At 41.9% G+C, this 19,004-nt stretch overlaps 1 protein-coding gene and 1 non-coding gene across 4 annotated transcripts; both read right to left on the reverse strand.

The window, feature by feature from the left end:
• Positions 1-4,784: 4,784 nt before the first annotated feature.
• LOC111952502 (E3 ubiquitin-protein ligase UHRF1) lies at positions 4,785-18,698 on the reverse strand. 3 transcript variants are annotated; one of them, XM_023971228.3, is made up of 18 exons: positions 18,574-18,665; positions 17,567-17,641; positions 17,149-17,311; positions 16,781-17,047; positions 16,411-16,559; positions 14,404-14,619; positions 14,065-14,180; positions 8,780-8,966; positions 8,211-8,334; positions 7,932-8,039; positions 7,615-7,719; positions 7,344-7,450; positions 6,737-6,899; positions 6,441-6,578; positions 6,221-6,344; positions 5,695-5,846; positions 5,242-5,340; positions 4,785-5,137 (listed from the first exon to the last, which is right to left on the reverse strand). In XM_023971228.3, the coding sequence occupies exons 3-18, from the start codon at positions 17,299-17,301 to the stop codon at positions 4,991-4,993; spliced, it is 2,355 nt and encodes a 784-aa protein (XP_023826996.1). In that variant the 5' UTR covers positions 17,302-17,311; positions 17,567-17,641; positions 18,574-18,665; the 3' UTR covers positions 4,785-4,990. The 3 variants fall into 3 exon arrangements, with proteins under 3 accessions (XP_023826996.1, XP_023826995.1, XP_023826998.1); XM_023971227.2 differs by lacking the exon at positions 17,567-17,641 and having other exon boundaries at positions 18,574-18,698; XM_023971230.3 differs by lacking the exon at positions 17,567-17,641 and having other exon boundaries at positions 17,149-17,306; positions 18,574-18,664.
• Positions 8,430-8,566, reverse strand: LOC111953122 (small nucleolar RNA SNORA22). The gene has a single exon (XR_002875819.1). It is a non-coding gene; the product is annotated as a small nucleolar RNA SNORA22 (small nucleolar RNA).
• Positions 18,699-19,004: the final 306 nt, after the last annotated feature.

Genomic DNA, 19,004 nt, shown 5'->3' on the forward strand with positions numbered 1-19,004 from the left:
TGGTAGTGGTTTCTTTGCAGCAATTTGACCATGAAGGTCTGCTTCACGTAGTCTACTCTGAACAGTTGATGTTGAGGTGTGTCTGTTACTTGAACTCTGTGAAGCATTTATATGGACCGCAATTTAACTGTGCAATTTCTGAAGCTGGTAACTAATGAACTTATCCTCTGCAGCAGAGGTAACTCTGTGTCTTCCTTTCCTGTGGTGGTCCTCATGAGAGCCAGTTTCATCATAGAGCTTGATGGTTTTTGCGACTGCACTTGAAGATACTTTCAAAGTTCTTGAAATTTTCCAGATTGACTGACCTTCATGTCTTAAAGTAATTGTGGACTGTTGTTTCCCTTTACTTATTTGAGCTGTTCTTGCCATAAAATGGACTTGGTCTTTCACCAAATAGGGCTATCTTCTGTATACCACCCCTACCTTGTCACAACACAACTGATTGGCTCAAATGCATTAAGGAAAAAWATTCCACAAATGTACTTTTAACAAGGCACATCTGTTAATTGAAATGCATTCCAGGTGACTACCYCATGATCTGGTTGAGAGAATGCCAAGAGTGTGCAAAGCTAGCAAAGGGTGGCTACTTTGAAGAATCTAAAATATATTGMATTTTTATTCCATGTGTTATTTCATAGTTTTGATGTCTTCACTATTATTTTACAATGTAGAAAATAGTAAAAACCCTGGAATGAGTAAGTGTGTCCAAACTTTTGACTGGTACTAATATAATACCTAAAGTTATTAGAAAAACATTTAAAATCCAATATCAAAAACACTTGTCTATCCTGTCAGTTCTTCACACACTGATTTTATTATCTACATTTTAGCATTTTATTCTTAACGTATTTTACTTAGTTTAAAGACACTTGGAGAGGTGAAACAATGAGTAATACGTGTGTTCTTAAATTCACTCTTTCATACACYTTTCTGAGTGATACATGAAGCTATGGCAGGACGCACGTAGACAGTATACAGCTGGCGTTGTCAAAAACAAAGACAGGGGAACTTAGCCAGTATCTGACTAGCTACACATACTGAAACTAGCAATTGTATTAGTACACTGATAAAACTGGCACATTTATCCCACTAGCTATTCACCGTGTGACTCAGTTGGTAGAACATGGCACTTGTAACGTCAGGGTTGTGGGTTCGATTCCCACTGGGGACTAGTACCAGCAAATAGGAAAATGTATGCACACACTACTGTAAATCACTCTRGATAAGGGTGTCTGCTAAATTACTAAACTGTAAACTCACAGGAATAACGCTCCAGGCATTTGTAGCATACGTTAGCTAGCAAGTATTTCAAGGTAATGTTAGCAAGCACCAAGTGATTTTCGGAGCAGGTTAGGACAGCATTTTCGCTAACCATTTCCCCAACCTTAACCTCAGTATCCTAACCTGCTCCGTACATTTTCCAAACCTGCTACGAAAAAGTAACTTAGGTAACGAAAAGTGTTTCGCAGCTAAACTAGTTACAGTAACGTTACATACAGTAAGTTAATAGTTCGCGTGCAAGCGTACGCTGACCGTCGTGACACAGGCAGCTAGCAAGCAAACTCGATATTCATAATTAACAGTAGCTACTAAGCTAGGAAAATAGTGCATACTCTGGATCGATCAAAAAACGATTGTGTAACGTTAGTGTCACTTATGTCAGCAATGCATGCTAGCTATATGGGTGTCCGATGTATGCAATTAAAACTAGCTAAGTTAGTTAGCTCGCGCCTAGAAACGTAACGAAATGTTATGTTCCTAGGCTCGCCCTAGCAAAGCACGTAGCTAGTTAGTAATAGTTGTATAATAGTTGTAAGCAAACACCAATTTCTACTGTCGAGAATGGCCGTTTTGGGAGTTCATTCGAATTTTGACAGCCAGTACTCCGCTCACAGGCTGCCTTCCCCCATTCCATACAAGTCAACAAAACAGGCACCTTCGCTGGCTAACTAGCTAGCTACAACTGTTTTTGATCACATCGGAAATAACACGTGTATCTAGGTGCACTCGAGCCCCAAAAAATAAGCAAATCATTCAACATTACCTCCTGCAGSAAAATATGTTCCTTTTCTTTATTTTTCTCAATCGATGTTTCTCGTTTTATAAAATCCACACACGATCGATTATCTTTTAGAGCTTTAGCTAGCTGGTTGCACACAGGAGAGCTAGGCCTCACGCCTCCCTCACGAGTTTTAGCTCAGTGATTGGCCAGACTAGGTTTGTAGGCATTCACTGGATACATTCTGTGGATTTGTTTGGATGACCTCGTTGATAGATTGCTATATGAACCAATAAGGCAGAACGAACTGGGCAGCACATATTCCGGTTGCGAAAAAAGGTTAACCTCCAGGAAGCGTCATTTTACGATATCAAAACGAAAATGGTACCGAGATGGGTCGTCACTAGTTACCCCAGCCACAAAGTCATAAACCCCGCCTCTTTCTACAATCTATTTTCCTAATATCTGATTGCAAACCTAATTTTAACCATAAACTTGAACACAATGCTAACCGTATGCCTAACACTTAAATTACAAAAACCAACAAGCAAATTGTTTTCATTTTTTACTATAGCAAATTTTGACTTTGTGKCTGTGGTAACTAGTGGAAACCACCAAAATGGTAACAAAATGGAAACTTGTACTACAGAATTCCTCGGAACTGTTTTTTTATTTTAAGGAATGTTCTGTTGATCCAAATGTAGCCATGTTCTTAGAAACAGTGCAGTATCCTTTGCAACAAAGAAATACGTGTAAATGTTCTTACAACCAAAACCAATAACATGGATATCAGGCAATGCTTGCCCAGAAAAATGTAACATGGGGCGGCAGTATATTAGCTATGATTTCAAATTGTATTAGTTACATGCGCCGAATACAGGTGTAGACCGTACAGTTTAATGCTTACTTACGAGCCCCTAACCAACAATGTAGTTTAATAAAATTGTTTAAAAAAAAATACGAATAAGCAAAAGTAACAAACCCTCGACAACTACTGTGATTATTATTATTTGACCATGCTGGTCATTTATKAACATTTGAACATGTTCTGTTATAATCTCCACCAGGCACAGCCAGAAGAGGACTGGCCACCCCTCATAGCCTGGTTCCTCTCTAGGTTTCTTCCTAGGTTCTGGCGTTTCTAGGAAATTTTTCCTAGCCACCGTGCTTCTACACCTGCATTGCTTGCCGTTTGGGGTTTCAGGCTGGGTTTCTGTACAGCACTTTGTGACACCAGCTGATGTAAGAAGGGCTTTATAAATACATTTGATTTGATTAACGAGCAGCAGTAAAATAACAATTATATATAAATAGTCTCACTGAATATCGGTAGTGTCAATGTGCGGTGGCACCGGTTAGTTGAGGCAATATGTACATGTAGATAAGAGTAGCAGCGGGAGGGGGCAGTGCAAATAGTCTGGGTAGCCGTTTGATTAGACGGTCAGGAGTTTTATGGTTGGGGGTACAAGCCGTTTAGAAGCCTCAGACCAAGACTTGGCGCTCCGGTACCGCTTGCCGTGCAGTAGCAGAGAGGAAAGTCTATGACTAGGGTGGCTGGAGTCGATTTAGTAGTGTTTCAAATGCAGTTCTAAAATGGACACAGAATTATCTACACATTTTATTTTTCACAATACTGTGGTCATTAAACTGACACCCAGGACAAAAAGGCACCATTACATCTTTTGTTAGCGAAAAAGTAACATTTCAAATTTGCAATTTTATAAAAAGGTTTATTGGAAAATTCTGCACTTTGTAAAAACACGTGCAAGCAACTTCTAATACTACATATCAAAAAACAATTCTAAAAATATACAATTTTAGAAAATATACATTTCCAGTTTATGCAAATTGTAAAATTTGAGGTATTACTAACATCTGCAGCCACTGGCATTCATTTGCAATATTGGAGAAGAACAAGCAAAAATATAAAACTGAGCAAAATTTCAATTCTGGGTCTTAAATATTTCCTGTTGAACCACCAGAGAAAACAAGTTTAACAGAGCTAGGTGTTTAAGTGTTCTATAGCCCTGCCTTGAATCAAAAGCATTTTGTGGGACACCTAAACAGGAATTGTGCAGAACAGTACAAAGGTTACGCATGACATCTTTGGGCTTGTTCAGAAACAGTGTGCTTCGACAGCAGTTAAAGGATTAAGGTGACATACATTTTACAATTAAAAGGGATAATTATGACAAATTGCAACAAATCAATAATTTTATAGATTAATGAAAGGTATAGATTTCTGGTGAGTAAATCTGCTCCCCTCAAATTGAAATCAAATGTTCACTAACTCCATCAGATTACACATGGGAAAAGAAATGTTAAAAAACCTTTGTAAAGAGTAAACACACAAAACAACGAGTACGTTTGTTACTGAAATGACCCTCACATCCACCATGAAGTAATTTCTATAAAACGTTTAAAAAAATAACTTTGGGGCGATGGGGGTTCCAATATCAAATCCATACCGACACTTAAAAAATAGTTTAAATGGGGTCGCTAACAGATTTATCAGTTGTGCTTCGCTTAAGAAATACATGAGTTAAGGACAGTTCTATTGGACATCAAACTTAGAATATAAAATACATTCAATAAGGGAGTGTTTCCTAAATATAAGTGTATGCAATTGATTAACATGTCCATCTGCTCTAACAAAAGATTCCGCAAAGTATACACATCATAGTCATCTTAAAACCACATGTGCTTGAAGGAATTAGACTTGTGTATTAATTTTGGCAGTTCAAGTTAAAATGCATTGTTAACAGAATAACATTAAGGTTACAGATACATTTGATCAAGGCAGTTTAATTACATCAACTACAGTTAATGACAAATAGGACCAGAGAAGAGGGGGTGGCATTTCGCCAAACAGACAGTGTTACATTTGTAAAATATATTAGGAAAAGTAATTATTTTTGTCTTTACTGAAATGCTTAACTTCCCTCATAGTTCATGTTGTCTCCATGCTGGTCAAGCATGTGGAACAAGTTATCACCGTCCACTGCTGTATCCTGGGAAGAACTGGTTGAGAATGGCTTGGAGGGGATTGTTGACAGTCATTGGGTTGTTTTTCCCCAGATCGTGCCTACATGCCGGGCATGAGTACACCTCTGCCTTGAAAGACCGCTGAAGGCATTCCTAGAAAAAGGAAAAGTGCAACTTTCAATCTCTTGTCTATTTTTCTTGCTCTCAAAATGGACAGAAAGGCAAAATGTCAAGGCTAGCAAAGAAGATCAACTTACCCTGCAGACATTGTGTTGGCACTCGGTGGTGATAGGTTGAAAGACCACTTCCTGGCAGCATATACAYGAGAAGACTTCCTCAACTTTGTTCAGGAATTTCTGGAAAAGCAAAAGTAAACTGTTAAGTACCTAGTATCCAAACCCATGGTGAGGAGAATGACATGGAAAAGGAGAAGCTGCAAAACCAAGTCATTTTACACATCCTAATGCTTTCTATCAGCCCTTCAATGGACATAACATAAAGACAATGCTCAGTACACCACCAGTGATGATGACAATCAAAAGATCCAGCATTAACATCAATGCTTGCCTGGTTATAAAGCTTCAGATGGTCATATCAAAAGTGATTGGCTTTGCATTAGTCTCACTGAGAAAAAATAACATCCAATCTGGATAAGTAAAGGGTAAATAAATTAATTCCAATGGTGTGAAATCTGACGAGAACTTTCTTACCGGGCCAAGGGCCAGAGACTCCATGGCTTCACCCCACAGCTTCCTGTTGGACTCGTCACCCTTGATCCAAGCCTTCTGTTCTTTGGTCAGTTTATAAGCCTCAACTTTCATCTTCTTGGGAGTTCCCTTGGCTGGTGACAACTTCTCTTCAGCTACAAAAGAGGTTAGGAGAGGTACATTTACATTTAAGTCATTTAGCAGACGCTCTTATCCAGAGCGACTTACAAATTGGTGCATTCACCTTATGATATCCAGTGGAACAACCACTTTACAATAGTGCATCTAACTCTTTTAAAGGGGGGGGGTTAGAAGGATTACTCAGGTAGCACATGGACACAGAAGGTTGGGAGAAAAGAGATGGACACCCATTTAGAACTTACTCCACGGTCAATACCACTCATGATTGTAAAAGTGAGAATAGTGTTCATTAACCATTTGCACCTGTATTCTGTTGGAAATCTGAATGCTACCAATGTATTTTGTGTGGCTAAAGCTAATTCTGCAGCTACTTTGAAGAAGTACCCACCATTACACTGAGACTTTCTCTTCCGCTTCCCTTTGGTGGGTGTTTCAGTCACCTCATTTTCCTTCTCCTTGTTCTCCTTTTCCTTCTCCTTGGCAGCCTGGGCCTCCAGATAGCCCTCAGGATACTACAAAATATTAAAAGGATGTAGACTCATCAAAACGAGTTATAGAAAGGCATAGAGTGCCTGAGCTGCAGTTAACAGGATAATCCGTGCCTCTACCTGCATTGTGAGTCCCAGTTTCTTGATGCGTTCCTTGCCATCCCGGGTCCATGGCGCTGGCTCGTAGTCGTTTCGTTTGAGCAGGTACCTCCAGACCAGGAAGCCGGACTTGCCCTTCTCTGGCCAGTATTTCACCACCTGGAAGAGATGAGGGAATTGTTGAGTCAACATGGAACCACAGGACAAGACAAAGGAAGCAGGCTTGTGAATTGCTAAGGGTGTAACAATACACAGTATTTTCATATTGAAATTCATTTCAGAATCAACATCCCCATTTCACGCCTGGGCATTCCCACCTTGTAGATACCGTCGTATCTGTTGCCGTCTTCGGGGCTGAACTTGCTATGCTTGCGGCCCTTGGAGCTGCGCACCACCCTGACCGGCTTGCCTGCCTTCCAGTCTTTGGCCTCAGCCCCGTCCTTCTCGTTCACCGACGCGTTGCAGTTCAGAGCCAGAGCTCTGGGTCACACAGGCAAATGAGGATTGGGTCATTCAAATGATAAACAAATTGTGGATGGCAGTGAATAATCCATGCCAAAACTCACTCAAAATACTTTACAGACAGTTTAAACAGCAAATAAGATGTCCTACTTGAATAATTTTGAATTATACTGAATACAATAAAAGGTGAATTGTTAGAACAGGTCATGATTGTTAAAAAGAGTCAACCTAAAGCTCAAGAGGCATAGACATAAAAAGCAAATAAGCCCAAGCGTCCACCCATTTCAACCTCATTCAAGCCACTATCACACACGTAGCGTTAATAGTGGCATGGGGAAAGTTGTGCTGGTCTGATGAATACATGTAGGAGAAGAGGTAACAAGACCACACTTCACTGTAGCACACATATGGAGACCAGGGGAGGTATACCAGCACCAGTGGGTGTTCTCTGTGCAGACTTACCTGTTCATATTGGTGAGCTTCTGATCACACGACTGTTCAGCTGTCCTCTTGTTGCCAGACAGGTCTCGTCCTCCTGAGCCGGTGTAGGTGAACTCGTTGCCATTATCCTGGGAACCAATTGAAAACCAGAATTTGCACAGTGACTTCTCATGCTTAAGGTGTTCACAACATTCCGTTACATCTAGTCAGACTTAATCTTCCATTTACTTTTTAACTATGTACATTATGGGCACATGTAGTAAAGGARCAATATGGAAGAGAGCTTATGTACCTGGTCGTCTTCATAACCCCCTGCCAGCACTAGGGAGTAAGATCCATCGTTGCTCCTCCCGTGGATCCCAGCTACATGTGGCCTGTGACAACCAGACTCACTCACCTGTACACAGTGTTTAATGTCAGAGAACAACCTACCAGGACCGACAGCCATTACAACAAACACTAAGGGGTTCATTCAATCAAATCCACCCACAAGACTCCTTTTGACATTGTCAAATTAAAATTACAATGTTTTKGGGTATATTATACAAAAATAATAATACTGCAGTTATGACTTTCCTCTTCAGCCTGTTGCAAACAGAAGTGACTCACCTGGACCCTGAACTTCCAAATACTTCCAACGGGGACGCCAGGTACTGGGCCGTAGTGGTTTGAGGGCACGATAGTGCACTGCTTGCTGCGGCCGACACAAGCCATGCCCTGATAGGAGAAGAGGTCGTGTAAAAACACTTGGGTATACACAGTTTACTAAACTAACAACAAAAAGTTCAGAAGGGTAACTGGGTGTATGATGTCTCAGGACCCATCATTATACCTCTGCTATTTCACTAAGAGGTAGATTCACCCATCAACATTCCTCAATGCGCTTACCTTTCCCCAGTCTCTCTGGCTGGTTGAGCTAGCGGACGCCATCTTGGATTTCTTCTTGCTGTCCTTGAGTTTCTCTCCTGCTAAGACCACTTCACTGGCATCGTTGCGGCACTCGGGACAATACCTAGATAAATACAGAGGTTAAAGCAAGCAGGGAACAGGACATCCAAAATAAATGCAGTATAAAGCCACTGCATGGCCACATATGGGCATGTGGAAAGTTGTTCTGGTCTGCTGAATACATGTAGGAGAGAAGACAACTCCCCCAATGCAGAGGTAACAGACCACACTTCACTGTAGCACAAATATGAGACCAGGGGGAGCAACACTAGCACCCGTGGGTGTTCTCTGTGCAGAGTAATTTGGACAGTACAGCTCACGGTAGAAAGAAACTAATGAATAATACTCAATTCAAATTGGCCAAATAAACAGCTTGAAATCACATCAAACTCCATTTAGAAACATGCTTCAAGTGCATGACTAAGACAGTCACATAAGCAGCTCTAGAAGGGGGTACTGGCCAGACAAACAGACTGCCAGCACAGACATCAGTACTGTAGCATACTTACCAGTCGTCATCGTCGGGGAGGCTGGTCAGCGGGGGGTTAAGGCAGTAGATGTGGAAGGCCATGTCACACTCGTCACACAGCAGCTGCTTGTCAGGGTCCTGCTTCACACCGCACATGTGGCAGTTGCACCAGCGGCAGTTCTTTTTGAGGTCATCTTTGCAGTGTTTGCACTCGGGTCCGTTTGACCCTGGAGTAAAAACAGGAGCGAAGACAATGTCAGCCCTTTGACTGTGTAAACGTTAAGATGAGTACTGTAAACCCTTCAGTAGGAGATGCATGTGTGTACTGGGAATATTTAAGATGAATAAAGTTCATATTAAGTTAAGAGTAATTCACACAATGCTTAGCATATCCACACGTTTTCCCTTTCTGCAACACACATGATTTCCAGTGTTCTGTTTGTGACACTGATGYGTGTTGGTTGATGGTCACGACACTAGATACTGAATGTTATGGGTTGTTCTCATATCATTTGATAGTGATTGACGTCAGTTACTGAAGGCACAAGGACACACTGAATATTATAGTATTGATGACATTATGAACAATGTGATTCTGTAGCAGCTGGCAAAATGTTTGTACTTCGTACAAGCCTCTCAGGCTGATGTTTAGAGAACATTTGATACCGTCTGATTAGACCAGGGCTCTCCAACCCTGTTCCTGGAGTTACCCTCCTGTAGGTTTTTGCTCCAACCCCAGTTGTAACTAACATGATTCAGCTTAGAAACCAGGTAATTATTAGAAATCAGGTGGGCTTGATAATGGTTGGAGTGAAAACCTACAGGACTGTAGCTCTCCAGGAACAGGGTTAGAGAGCCCTGTATTAGACTATAAAAGGCCTTCTCCAAGAGGCCAGTGAGATATTTTCTATGCTTCTGAAGGCATTTCCCTAAATTCTAGTATTAAACTGGGTTCTTCTTATCAACGACTGCTCTCCTTTTTTAGTTTGCTTGAAAATTCCAGTTACAACCAGTGTTTTGGATGAATCCACACAAGCAAACTAAATATGCTCAGGCAGCACTTTGTAAAAAACTATAAGAAGATATTGATTTGTGTAGCCATCATAACTAAAAATGAATCTTGTGCTGGATCGCGAAGTATGTCAAGATTAATCCCAGTCTCTATGGTAACAATAGTATGTGTATGTCGTTTTCTAACATCTGCCTCCAACGTTGAACTAAAACCTGATTTCAGCCTGCAGAACGTTTGCAACTCTGCATGTGCTTTACATGCACCCTCATCCTTCATGAAAACCGGGCTGATAAATGCACGGACCCTACACGAGAACAGACTAAACACGTAGGCCGTTTGTGACAAAATAGAAACTACTGCGCTGTCTGCATCTGTGTATTGAGTGCAAGTCAATTATTTACATCAGTGTATAAAATGTGTTGATACTTCAATTTGCATTGATATTAGTGAGAGTATGAGTAATGGAGGGGATAGCTGCTGTTTTACGGGCTCCTAACCAACTGCTGTATTGTTTCCCCCCCCCCCCGCATTGTTCATAACTTATTTTGTACCTAATGTTGCTGCTACCATCTCTTATGATCAAAAAGAGCTTCTAATATCAGAACAGCGATTACTCACCTCGAACAGGAAAAATATATTTTATTTAACGAGTGCGACGCAAAGGCTGTACTGCTTTCGTGACCAGGCCCAAATCCACATCATTCGCGTGAAGATGGAGAAAAAGGGGTCCGTGGTGCCTTGTGAGAATTCAGAGACTAATGGGTAAACCTCGACTACCGTCTCTACTTTTGGCCAACTTGCAATCATTGGGAAAAAAACKGAACAATCTACAATTAAGACTATCCTACCAACGAGACAAACTAATATCTTATCTTTCACTGAGTCGTGGCTGAACGACGACACGGATAATACAGTTGGCTAATAATATACAGTTTTCCATGCATCAGCAGGACAGACCAGCTACGTCTGGTAAGACGAGGGGCGGGGGTGTGTGTCTATTTGTCAATAACAGCTGGTGTGCCATGTCTAATATTAAAGAAGCCTYAAGGTATTGCTCGCCAAAGGTAGAGTACCTCATGATAAGTTGCAGACAACACTATCGACCAAGAGAGTTCTCATATTATTCGTAGCCGTCTATTTACCACCACAAACCGATGCTAGCAYTAAGACTGCACTCAACAAGTTGTATGAGGCCATAAGCAAACAAAAATAAATTATCATCCAGAAGCAGCGCTCCTAGTGGCTGGGGACTTTAATGCAGGCAAACTTAAATCCTTTTTACCTCATTGCTACCTGCATGTCACATGTGCAACCAGGGAAAAGAAAATCCTAGACCACCTTCACTCTAAACACAGAGACGCATACAAAGCTCTCCATCACACTCCATTTGGCAAACCGGAGCATAATTCTATCCGCCCGATTCCTGCTTACAAGCAAAGACTAAAGCAGGAAGTACCAGTGACTCGCTCAATACGGAAGCGGTCAGATGATGCGGATGCTACACTACAGGACCGTTTTGCTAGCACATACTGGAATATGTTACGGGATTCATCCAATGACTTTGAAGAGTATACCACCTCAGTCACCGGCTTCATCAATGAAGACGGCGACGACGACGTCCCAACAGTGACCGTACGTACATATTCCAACCAGAAGCCATGGGTTACAGGGAACATCCGCACCGAGCTAAAGGCTAGAGCTGCCGCTTTCAAGGAGCATGACACTAATCCGGAACTAGATGAACCATCAAACAGGCAAAGTGTCAATACAGGACTAAGATTGAATCCTTCAACACCGGCTCTGATGCTTGTTGGATGTGGCAAGGCTTGCAAACTATTACAGATTACAAAGGGAAACCCAGCCACGAGCTGCCCATTGACGCGAGCCTACCAGACGAGCTAAATGCCTTTTATGCTTGTTTGAGGCAAGCAACACTGAAGCATACATGAGCACCAGCTGTTCTGGATGACTGTGATAACGCTCTCGGTAGCCGATGTGAGCAAGACCTTTAAACAGGTCAACATTCAAAGCCGCGGGGCCATATGGATTACCAGGACGTGTACTCAAAGCATGCGCAGACCAACTGGCAAGTGTCTTCACTGACATTTTCCACCTCTCCCTGTCCAAGTCTAATACCAACATGTTTCAAGCAGACCACAATAGTCCCTGTGCCCAAGAAGGAGAAGTTAACCTGCCTAATTGACTAGCGCCCCGTAGCACTCACATCAGTAGCCATGAAGTGCTTTGAAAGGCTGGACATGGCTCACAACACCATCATTACAGAAACCGGAGATCCACATACCACCCCAACAGATAACAATCTCCCTTTCCCACCTGGACAAAAGGAATAACTATGTGAGAATGCTGTTCATTGACTACAGCTCAGCATTCAACACCACAGTGCATACAAAGCTCATGACTAAGCTAAGGACCCTGGGACTAAACACCTCCCTCTGCAACTGGATCCTGGACTTCCTGACAGGCCTCCCCCAGGTGGTAAGGATAGGCAGCAACACATCCGCCACGTTGATCCTCAACACAGGGGCCCCCCAGGGGTGTGTACTTAATCCCCTCCTGTACTCCCTGTTCACCCACGACTGCGCTGCCAAACAACTCCAACACCACCATTAAGTTTGCTGACGACAACAGTGGTAAGCCTGATCACCGACAACGACGAGTCAGCCTACAGGGAGGAGGTCAGAGACCTGGTCGTGTGGTGCAAGGACAACAACCTCTCCCTCAATGTGAGCAAGACAAAGTAGATGATCGTGGACAACAGGAAAAGGAGCCGACATCACCCTTTCCCCCTCAGGAGAGTGAAAAGATTTGGCATGGGTCACCAGATTCTCAAAAAGATCTACAGCTGCACCATTRAGCGCATCCTGACCAGTTGCATCACCGCCTGGTATGACAACTGCTCAGCATCCAACCGTAACACMAGGTCCTCTACTCCGACAATTAATCCATACATAAAAGTCATCCAAATTGTTTCTAGTCATCTCTCCTCCTTCCAGGCTTCTTTTTCTTGGACTTTATATGGCAACTAACTTTCATAATAAGGTGCATTACCACAACCGACCTCAGTTAATCTTCAATCACCCACGTGGGTATATGTTCCTAAAAACCAATGAGAAGATGGGAGAGGCAGGACTTGCAGTGCATTCTATGTCACAAATAGAATCAACTCCTATTTTAGCGCCTGGCAGCACAGACGCTCGTTGGCGCGCGCGAGCAGTGTGGGTGCAATGATTGAAAACGTGTGTAAATGTATTTCTCGCAGCGCGTCTGGTTTGTGCATGGTGTAAGGCGCTACAGAGGGCAGTGCGTACGGCTCAGTACATCACTGGTCCAATCTTCCTGCCATTCAGGACCTATATACTAGGGGGTGTCAGAAGAAGGCCCAAAAAATTGTCAAAGACTCCAGTCACCCAAGTCAGAATGTTCTCTCTGCTACCACACAGCAAGCGGAACCGGAGAGCCAAGTCTAGGACCAAAAGGCTCCTTAACAGCTTCTACCCCCAAGCCACAAGACTGCTGAACAATTAATCAAATGGTCACCCGGACTATTTACATTGACACTCCCCCTTAGATTTTGTACACTGCTACTACTTATTATCCATGCATAGTCACTTTACCCCTACCTACATGTACAAATTACCTCAACTAACCTATACCACCACACATTGACTCGGTACCAGTACCCCCTGTATATAGCCTCGTTATTGTGTTACTTTATAAATATAACTCTTGAACTGGATTCTTTTATTTAACTAGGCAAGTCAGTTAACAACAAATTCTTATTGACAAAGACAACGCTGGGCCAATTGTGCACCGCCCTATGGGACTCCCAATCACAGCCAGTTGTGATTCAGCCTGGAATCGAACCACGGTCTGTAGTGATGCCTCCAGCACTGAGATGCAGTGCCTTAGACCGCTGCATAATAACTATCCTACTGTGTACGTGGATTCAGTCAGATTCTGGTGCAAAACATTTGGCACAGTAGCAAAACAGAAACAAACTATTGGACAAATCCAGGTAGGTCCATTAAAGGGGCGGCAGGTAGCCTAGTGGGTTACTGGCCCAACGCGCTAACCGAAAGGTTGCTAGATCGAATCCCCGAGCTGACAAGGTAAAAATCTGTCCTTCTGCCCCTGAACAAGGTAGTTAACCCACTGTTCCTAGGCCGTCACTGTAAATATTTATTTGCTCTTAACTGACTTGCCTAGTTAAATAAAWAAAWATATATAGTTTTGTTGCGTTTGCTTTCTAGTGAAGACACCCGATGAAATCCAGCTAAACAGCTCCAACTTACTTTTCAATGGACTGTCAGATCCCACTCCAGATCCATCCAATGCTCCAGGCTCCTCGATTTTGTAAATTTCAGTCAAGAACATGATCCTACAGTCGTTCAGGGAGTCACCGGCATCCCTGAAATAAAACACAAGCTCTTAGGATACCTGTCATGGTACTACTGTGCAAACAAAATGCCAATGGAAAACTATGGCATCAACATAATAAAAAAGTGCAATCTATACCGTGTAGATAATATATAACAAGTAATCAATAGAAACACACTATTGAATTATTCTATGAGAGACAATGTACTCTCTTTTTGCTTATTAAAGCAGAGATGAACAGGACCWATTATTACCCGAGCAGTATTTTGGTGTAGATCTCATGCAGGGTGCGTGTCTCCCTCTTCCTCTGGATCTGGGCATCGTACCAGTAGCCGCGCTCCTTGGGTTCGTCGGGGTTGAAGTTGACCATGACCACCATGCCCACCTCTAGCTGGTGCCACTGGTAGACGGTGCGGGCACGCGGGCGCACATCCTTGGAATGCAGCGGCACCACACCATTCTCTGGGTAGCTAGAGAGACCACACAGAGGCAGTGTCAGTATTCAGCTCAGATGCACACGGCAGGTGCTTCCTACACAAATGGGGCTTTTGTAAGCTGATTGACATATCTGAAAGAACAGAAGCAGCTCAAAGTAGTGTTTGAATTCTGAGGGACTTGACTGCCGGGGGCACATTGGAGTAATACAAATCGTTAATTTCAAATGTTCCTCTGGTTTTTACACACTGGCAGGCAAAACAATGTGGCATGGTAATGTACAAATTATCAAGCACAAATATTTGTAATTCGTTTGCCAATTGTCGTGTTATGGAATTATATATATATTTTTGCATAGACTTATCAGGAAAGAAATTAATGTCGAAGCCCCACTAGGAACAAGGTGTTCTGCAACAGATACAGAAACCGAGTGGTACACTGTGGTATTGGCAGCATGTGGTCAAAAAGAAATGGGTGCATCCCAATAGTATCTTTTGTCCCCTGAAGCAGGGCTTGACATTAACTTTTTTAACCACTAGTCCTTTAAACGTGTCCAATTTTTTTTATACAACAAAGTCTGTAACACCTTTTTTACACCGTTGTATGACGCAAAGAAGCACTTACAAAATAAAATGCATTACTATATTTTTWGAGAATCAGACAAATGTAGGCTATACCCTCCCCATTAGCTTCTTTACATATTCAAGCATGTTTCAAAATACAGCAGTTTCACGTGAGATGGAAATATTTATTAGAAATTAAGAGATCTAAAGATGCATCAGCTAGCATGGGTTACTGATATAACTAGGATTATGGCTTGCCTGCTGGACAACACAATAAAGTTGATTTGAAAACCACATGTGGAAAATGCTGGTTTCAATGGCATATTAAAGTGTTTTTAAAATAATYCCCTCAACACTTTTATAGTTGTATTTTGACTAGGCTACTTTGAAACAAGGTAAGTTTCGACATGCTTTATAAAATGACAAAATTAAGTTGAAACAATTAAATCATTTCAAAATGCTGATCGCCTCCACGCAGGGTGATGTGCAACAGGCACTGTCCATATAATCTGAACGAACCGYATGTCGACTKAATCAAGCCTTCAGACATTAATGTAAATTAACCTGCATTAGATTTGTGAAACATGACCTATTAGTGTAATTTAAAAAGTCTCATTAAAGTTAGACTCCATTTCCCAGCGCCTCCCTCACGTCTGCATTGGTTTTGACAATTTGCATATCACCTACAATTTGTCCCGTGGGCTTTATTTTTTTTATACATGTAGGCCTACATGAAAAACAGATTTGAATATTATTCCAATGTTGGCTCTCTGATCCAATTCTGATATAAGTAATTGTTTGATATTGTGCAATGATTAACTTGTTTTTTTTATTTTAAAAATGTACTTGTCCATTTGTACTACTTAAATCTATCATGTCATCCAACAAATATATATATATTTTTTTTTTTAAATGTCCCAGACAAGAGTTAATGTCGAGGCCTGTGAAGTGTGCACTCGTTCACGTCACACAAAATCTAAAAGCATTAGATGGGTGAAGACCTGGGCTAGTGAGAGTATCACAATATTTCTTATACCAGTCATTTCCTTTAAAAATCAGTAAAGGGAAGTGAACAAGTGCACCTTTTGGGAGGAARGAGAGATAATTGGGACATGGACAATCTTTTCCCCCCCATTGGTCCACCTCTTTACTAAACGGCAATAAGTTCCACATGAACACATGTTTGCGGAGGGTAACAGTCACCAGTGAGGCATGACATATCCATCCGATCTTTAAATATAAAATACTTGATAAAATGCTCACTCTTCATATTTGACATGGTAGTGAATAACTTCCTCTTCGCTGGGTTTAGTGTCAGAGCCCTCCTCTCCAGATGTCTTTGTAACGTTCACAATTTGGGCCTCAAACCAGGCACCCATGTTCAAGTCTCTGGCATCAACAAACTCGTTAATCTGGGGGGGAAATTACACAAAGTCAATATTAAATAAATGTTTAACTTGTGTTTTGCAAACTTTAAATTAAGACTAGCTATTATATTCAACACCAATTCAAGAACTCCAAAATATTAACGCAAATAACATTTTTGATTTTAAGTTAAAAGCATAATTTCACCCCATCAAATGATACCAGTTCAGCAAATACTAGGGCTTTTAGAGATCCGCCCTGTGTTTACCTTGTAACAGCCAAAGCCGGGGTCGACCAGGTCTGGAAAGTCGGTTTGGGTGGAGGTGCCAGCTGCCTGCACCTCGGCCTCCCCGTGGGTGGAGCTCTTGTCCGACTCACTCTGCGCCGAGCTACAGCCAGAGTCAGAGTCAGACAGCTCGGCCTCTTTGTCCTTGCTTTTGAGGACAGCAGCAGGGGGCGCGGCCTGTCTAACAAGCAGCTGCACTATGTCGTTCAAACCCACGTTGTAATCAAAGATTGTGTGGCCGTCCTCCATCTGGGACCAGAAACAGAACATATTCATACAGACATGATTACTAAGGACCCCAGCAACACGGTTGTAACTGAATTAAACAGAAAAGTATCCATCTTCCCCACCTGCTTTCCCCGGTAAAAAAGCCTCTGCTTCTCTGGATCAACCTTAAAAAGTTCCAAGATCTTGAGGCGCAGCTCGTCCACCTTGGTAAGTTTGGACAGGGAGTCAATCCGGTGGGTCTCCTTGCCATCCATGGTGCGCACTTGAATCCACATTGCAGCTGCCCTGTGCAAAGGGGAGCCAAACTGTGGGTTAATGGCAGCATTGCACCATCTGAGCTTCAAAAGCAGCACCATTCAATGTTTCTCCCACTTTCCTTTGAGTATTACTGTGCCAACTATTGATCAAGTGGATCAAACATTCATTATTTACTTGAAGAAATACTTCCCCAAGTCCCATTCAATGACTGGGGGAACATTCAACAAACATGCCATGCTGATTTTAACAGTGCGGGAAACTGGGTGAGTAAGCCACTCCTACCCTTTTAAATGCAGCTATTGCGACCCCATCCTGGCGCGAAGGCAGCGCTCGTATCAAACAACGTGGCTTCGCTTCCTGACAATGTTCCAAGCGCACATATTTCCAAGCGCACATATTCTCGAAACTTGAATAGAATTGCTATGGTAGACAGTTTGAAATATAATTCGTTTTATTTTACATTAGCTAGCGAAGCTTTGTGTTCAGCTGGGAGGAGGCTGGTTCTCGGGTCAGCTGGGATGAGCTACACAATGTTGTTGCAGTAACTACTACTGTTACTATACTTGAACAGTTACTTAGACTTACAATTGTTGGCTGGTTAGCTTGCTACACAAACGAACCATTAAACAATATTGGGAAACAATTGACAAGCAGCTCGCTATTTCAATTGACTAACTAAATATCAGGTAATTTAATGTAATAATTAGCAAGCTATGATTCAAGAAAACGCGCTATTTTGTTTTCTCGGCTGGTGGACAAGTAACACTAACTAACATTAAATAAACAAGATCAGTAATATTCAGCCGTCGTAAACAAACATTTTTGCAATAGCTAACGTTAAGTAAGCATCTTAGTAAGTTAGAACTAACTAGCTAAGAAGTCATACTAACGTTGGTTAACAGCTAATGTAATGGGGGTAGCCATTGAAATGTTGAAACTAACTAGAGATAACGTTATCATCCACGATAGTAACAAATAGTACACTGATAGTAACGTTAATCGACATTGACAGCACACCACGTTACATTAGCCTAGCTAGCTAGTTAACGTTAGCTACAACATCAACTAATAGGTTGGAGTTGCTACAACTAGCTAACCAAAGGAAATATTATCGTTACATTGATGGCACTTACACATAGCTTGTGAGTTACCATGCAAACTGTCGAGTGAAATTATAATATTAATAATTCACTACCAAAAGTTAGCTGGTTGGAATGAGGCATTCACTGTACCAAGTTAGCTAGCAACTTATAAAAATCAAACTTGCCAAAGAAGAAACATTACGTTACCTGTTCTTTTCTTACAAATGCAAATAATTATATGACGTTTATTAAACCGTCAAAACGTAATCCTATACTACTTCTTGATCAAATTCACAACTCTTCTGTAGACTGCTTTTAGAGGACTCAATCAATAAGACTCTTCAACAGTGAATGTCGCCGCCTTCTTTCCGCTATTGGCTATTACCATTCTGAATTTGTCTCTGATGGGCTGAAATTCCTGTCAATCAAAACTGTGACCGGAGCTTAGCCTCAGCCCGCGAAACTAGGGTCTCGCTGGCCTTCCCTCTTCCGAGAATTTGGCGCCAGATTGATTGTACCGTCAATTTACACAAACACAGAAACAGAACTGTGTTCTACAAACTTTTAGCACAACTTTATGCCTGCGAGATGACAGATCGACACCAAACATTAGATACATTTGACAAAAAATGCACAAT

This window comes from Salvelinus sp. IW2-2015, linkage group LG26, assembly GCF_002910315.2.
Source record: "Salvelinus sp. IW2-2015 linkage group LG26, ASM291031v2, whole genome shotgun sequence".
NCBI lineage: Eukaryota > Metazoa > Chordata > Actinopteri > Salmoniformes > Salmonidae > Salvelinus > Salvelinus sp. IW2-2015.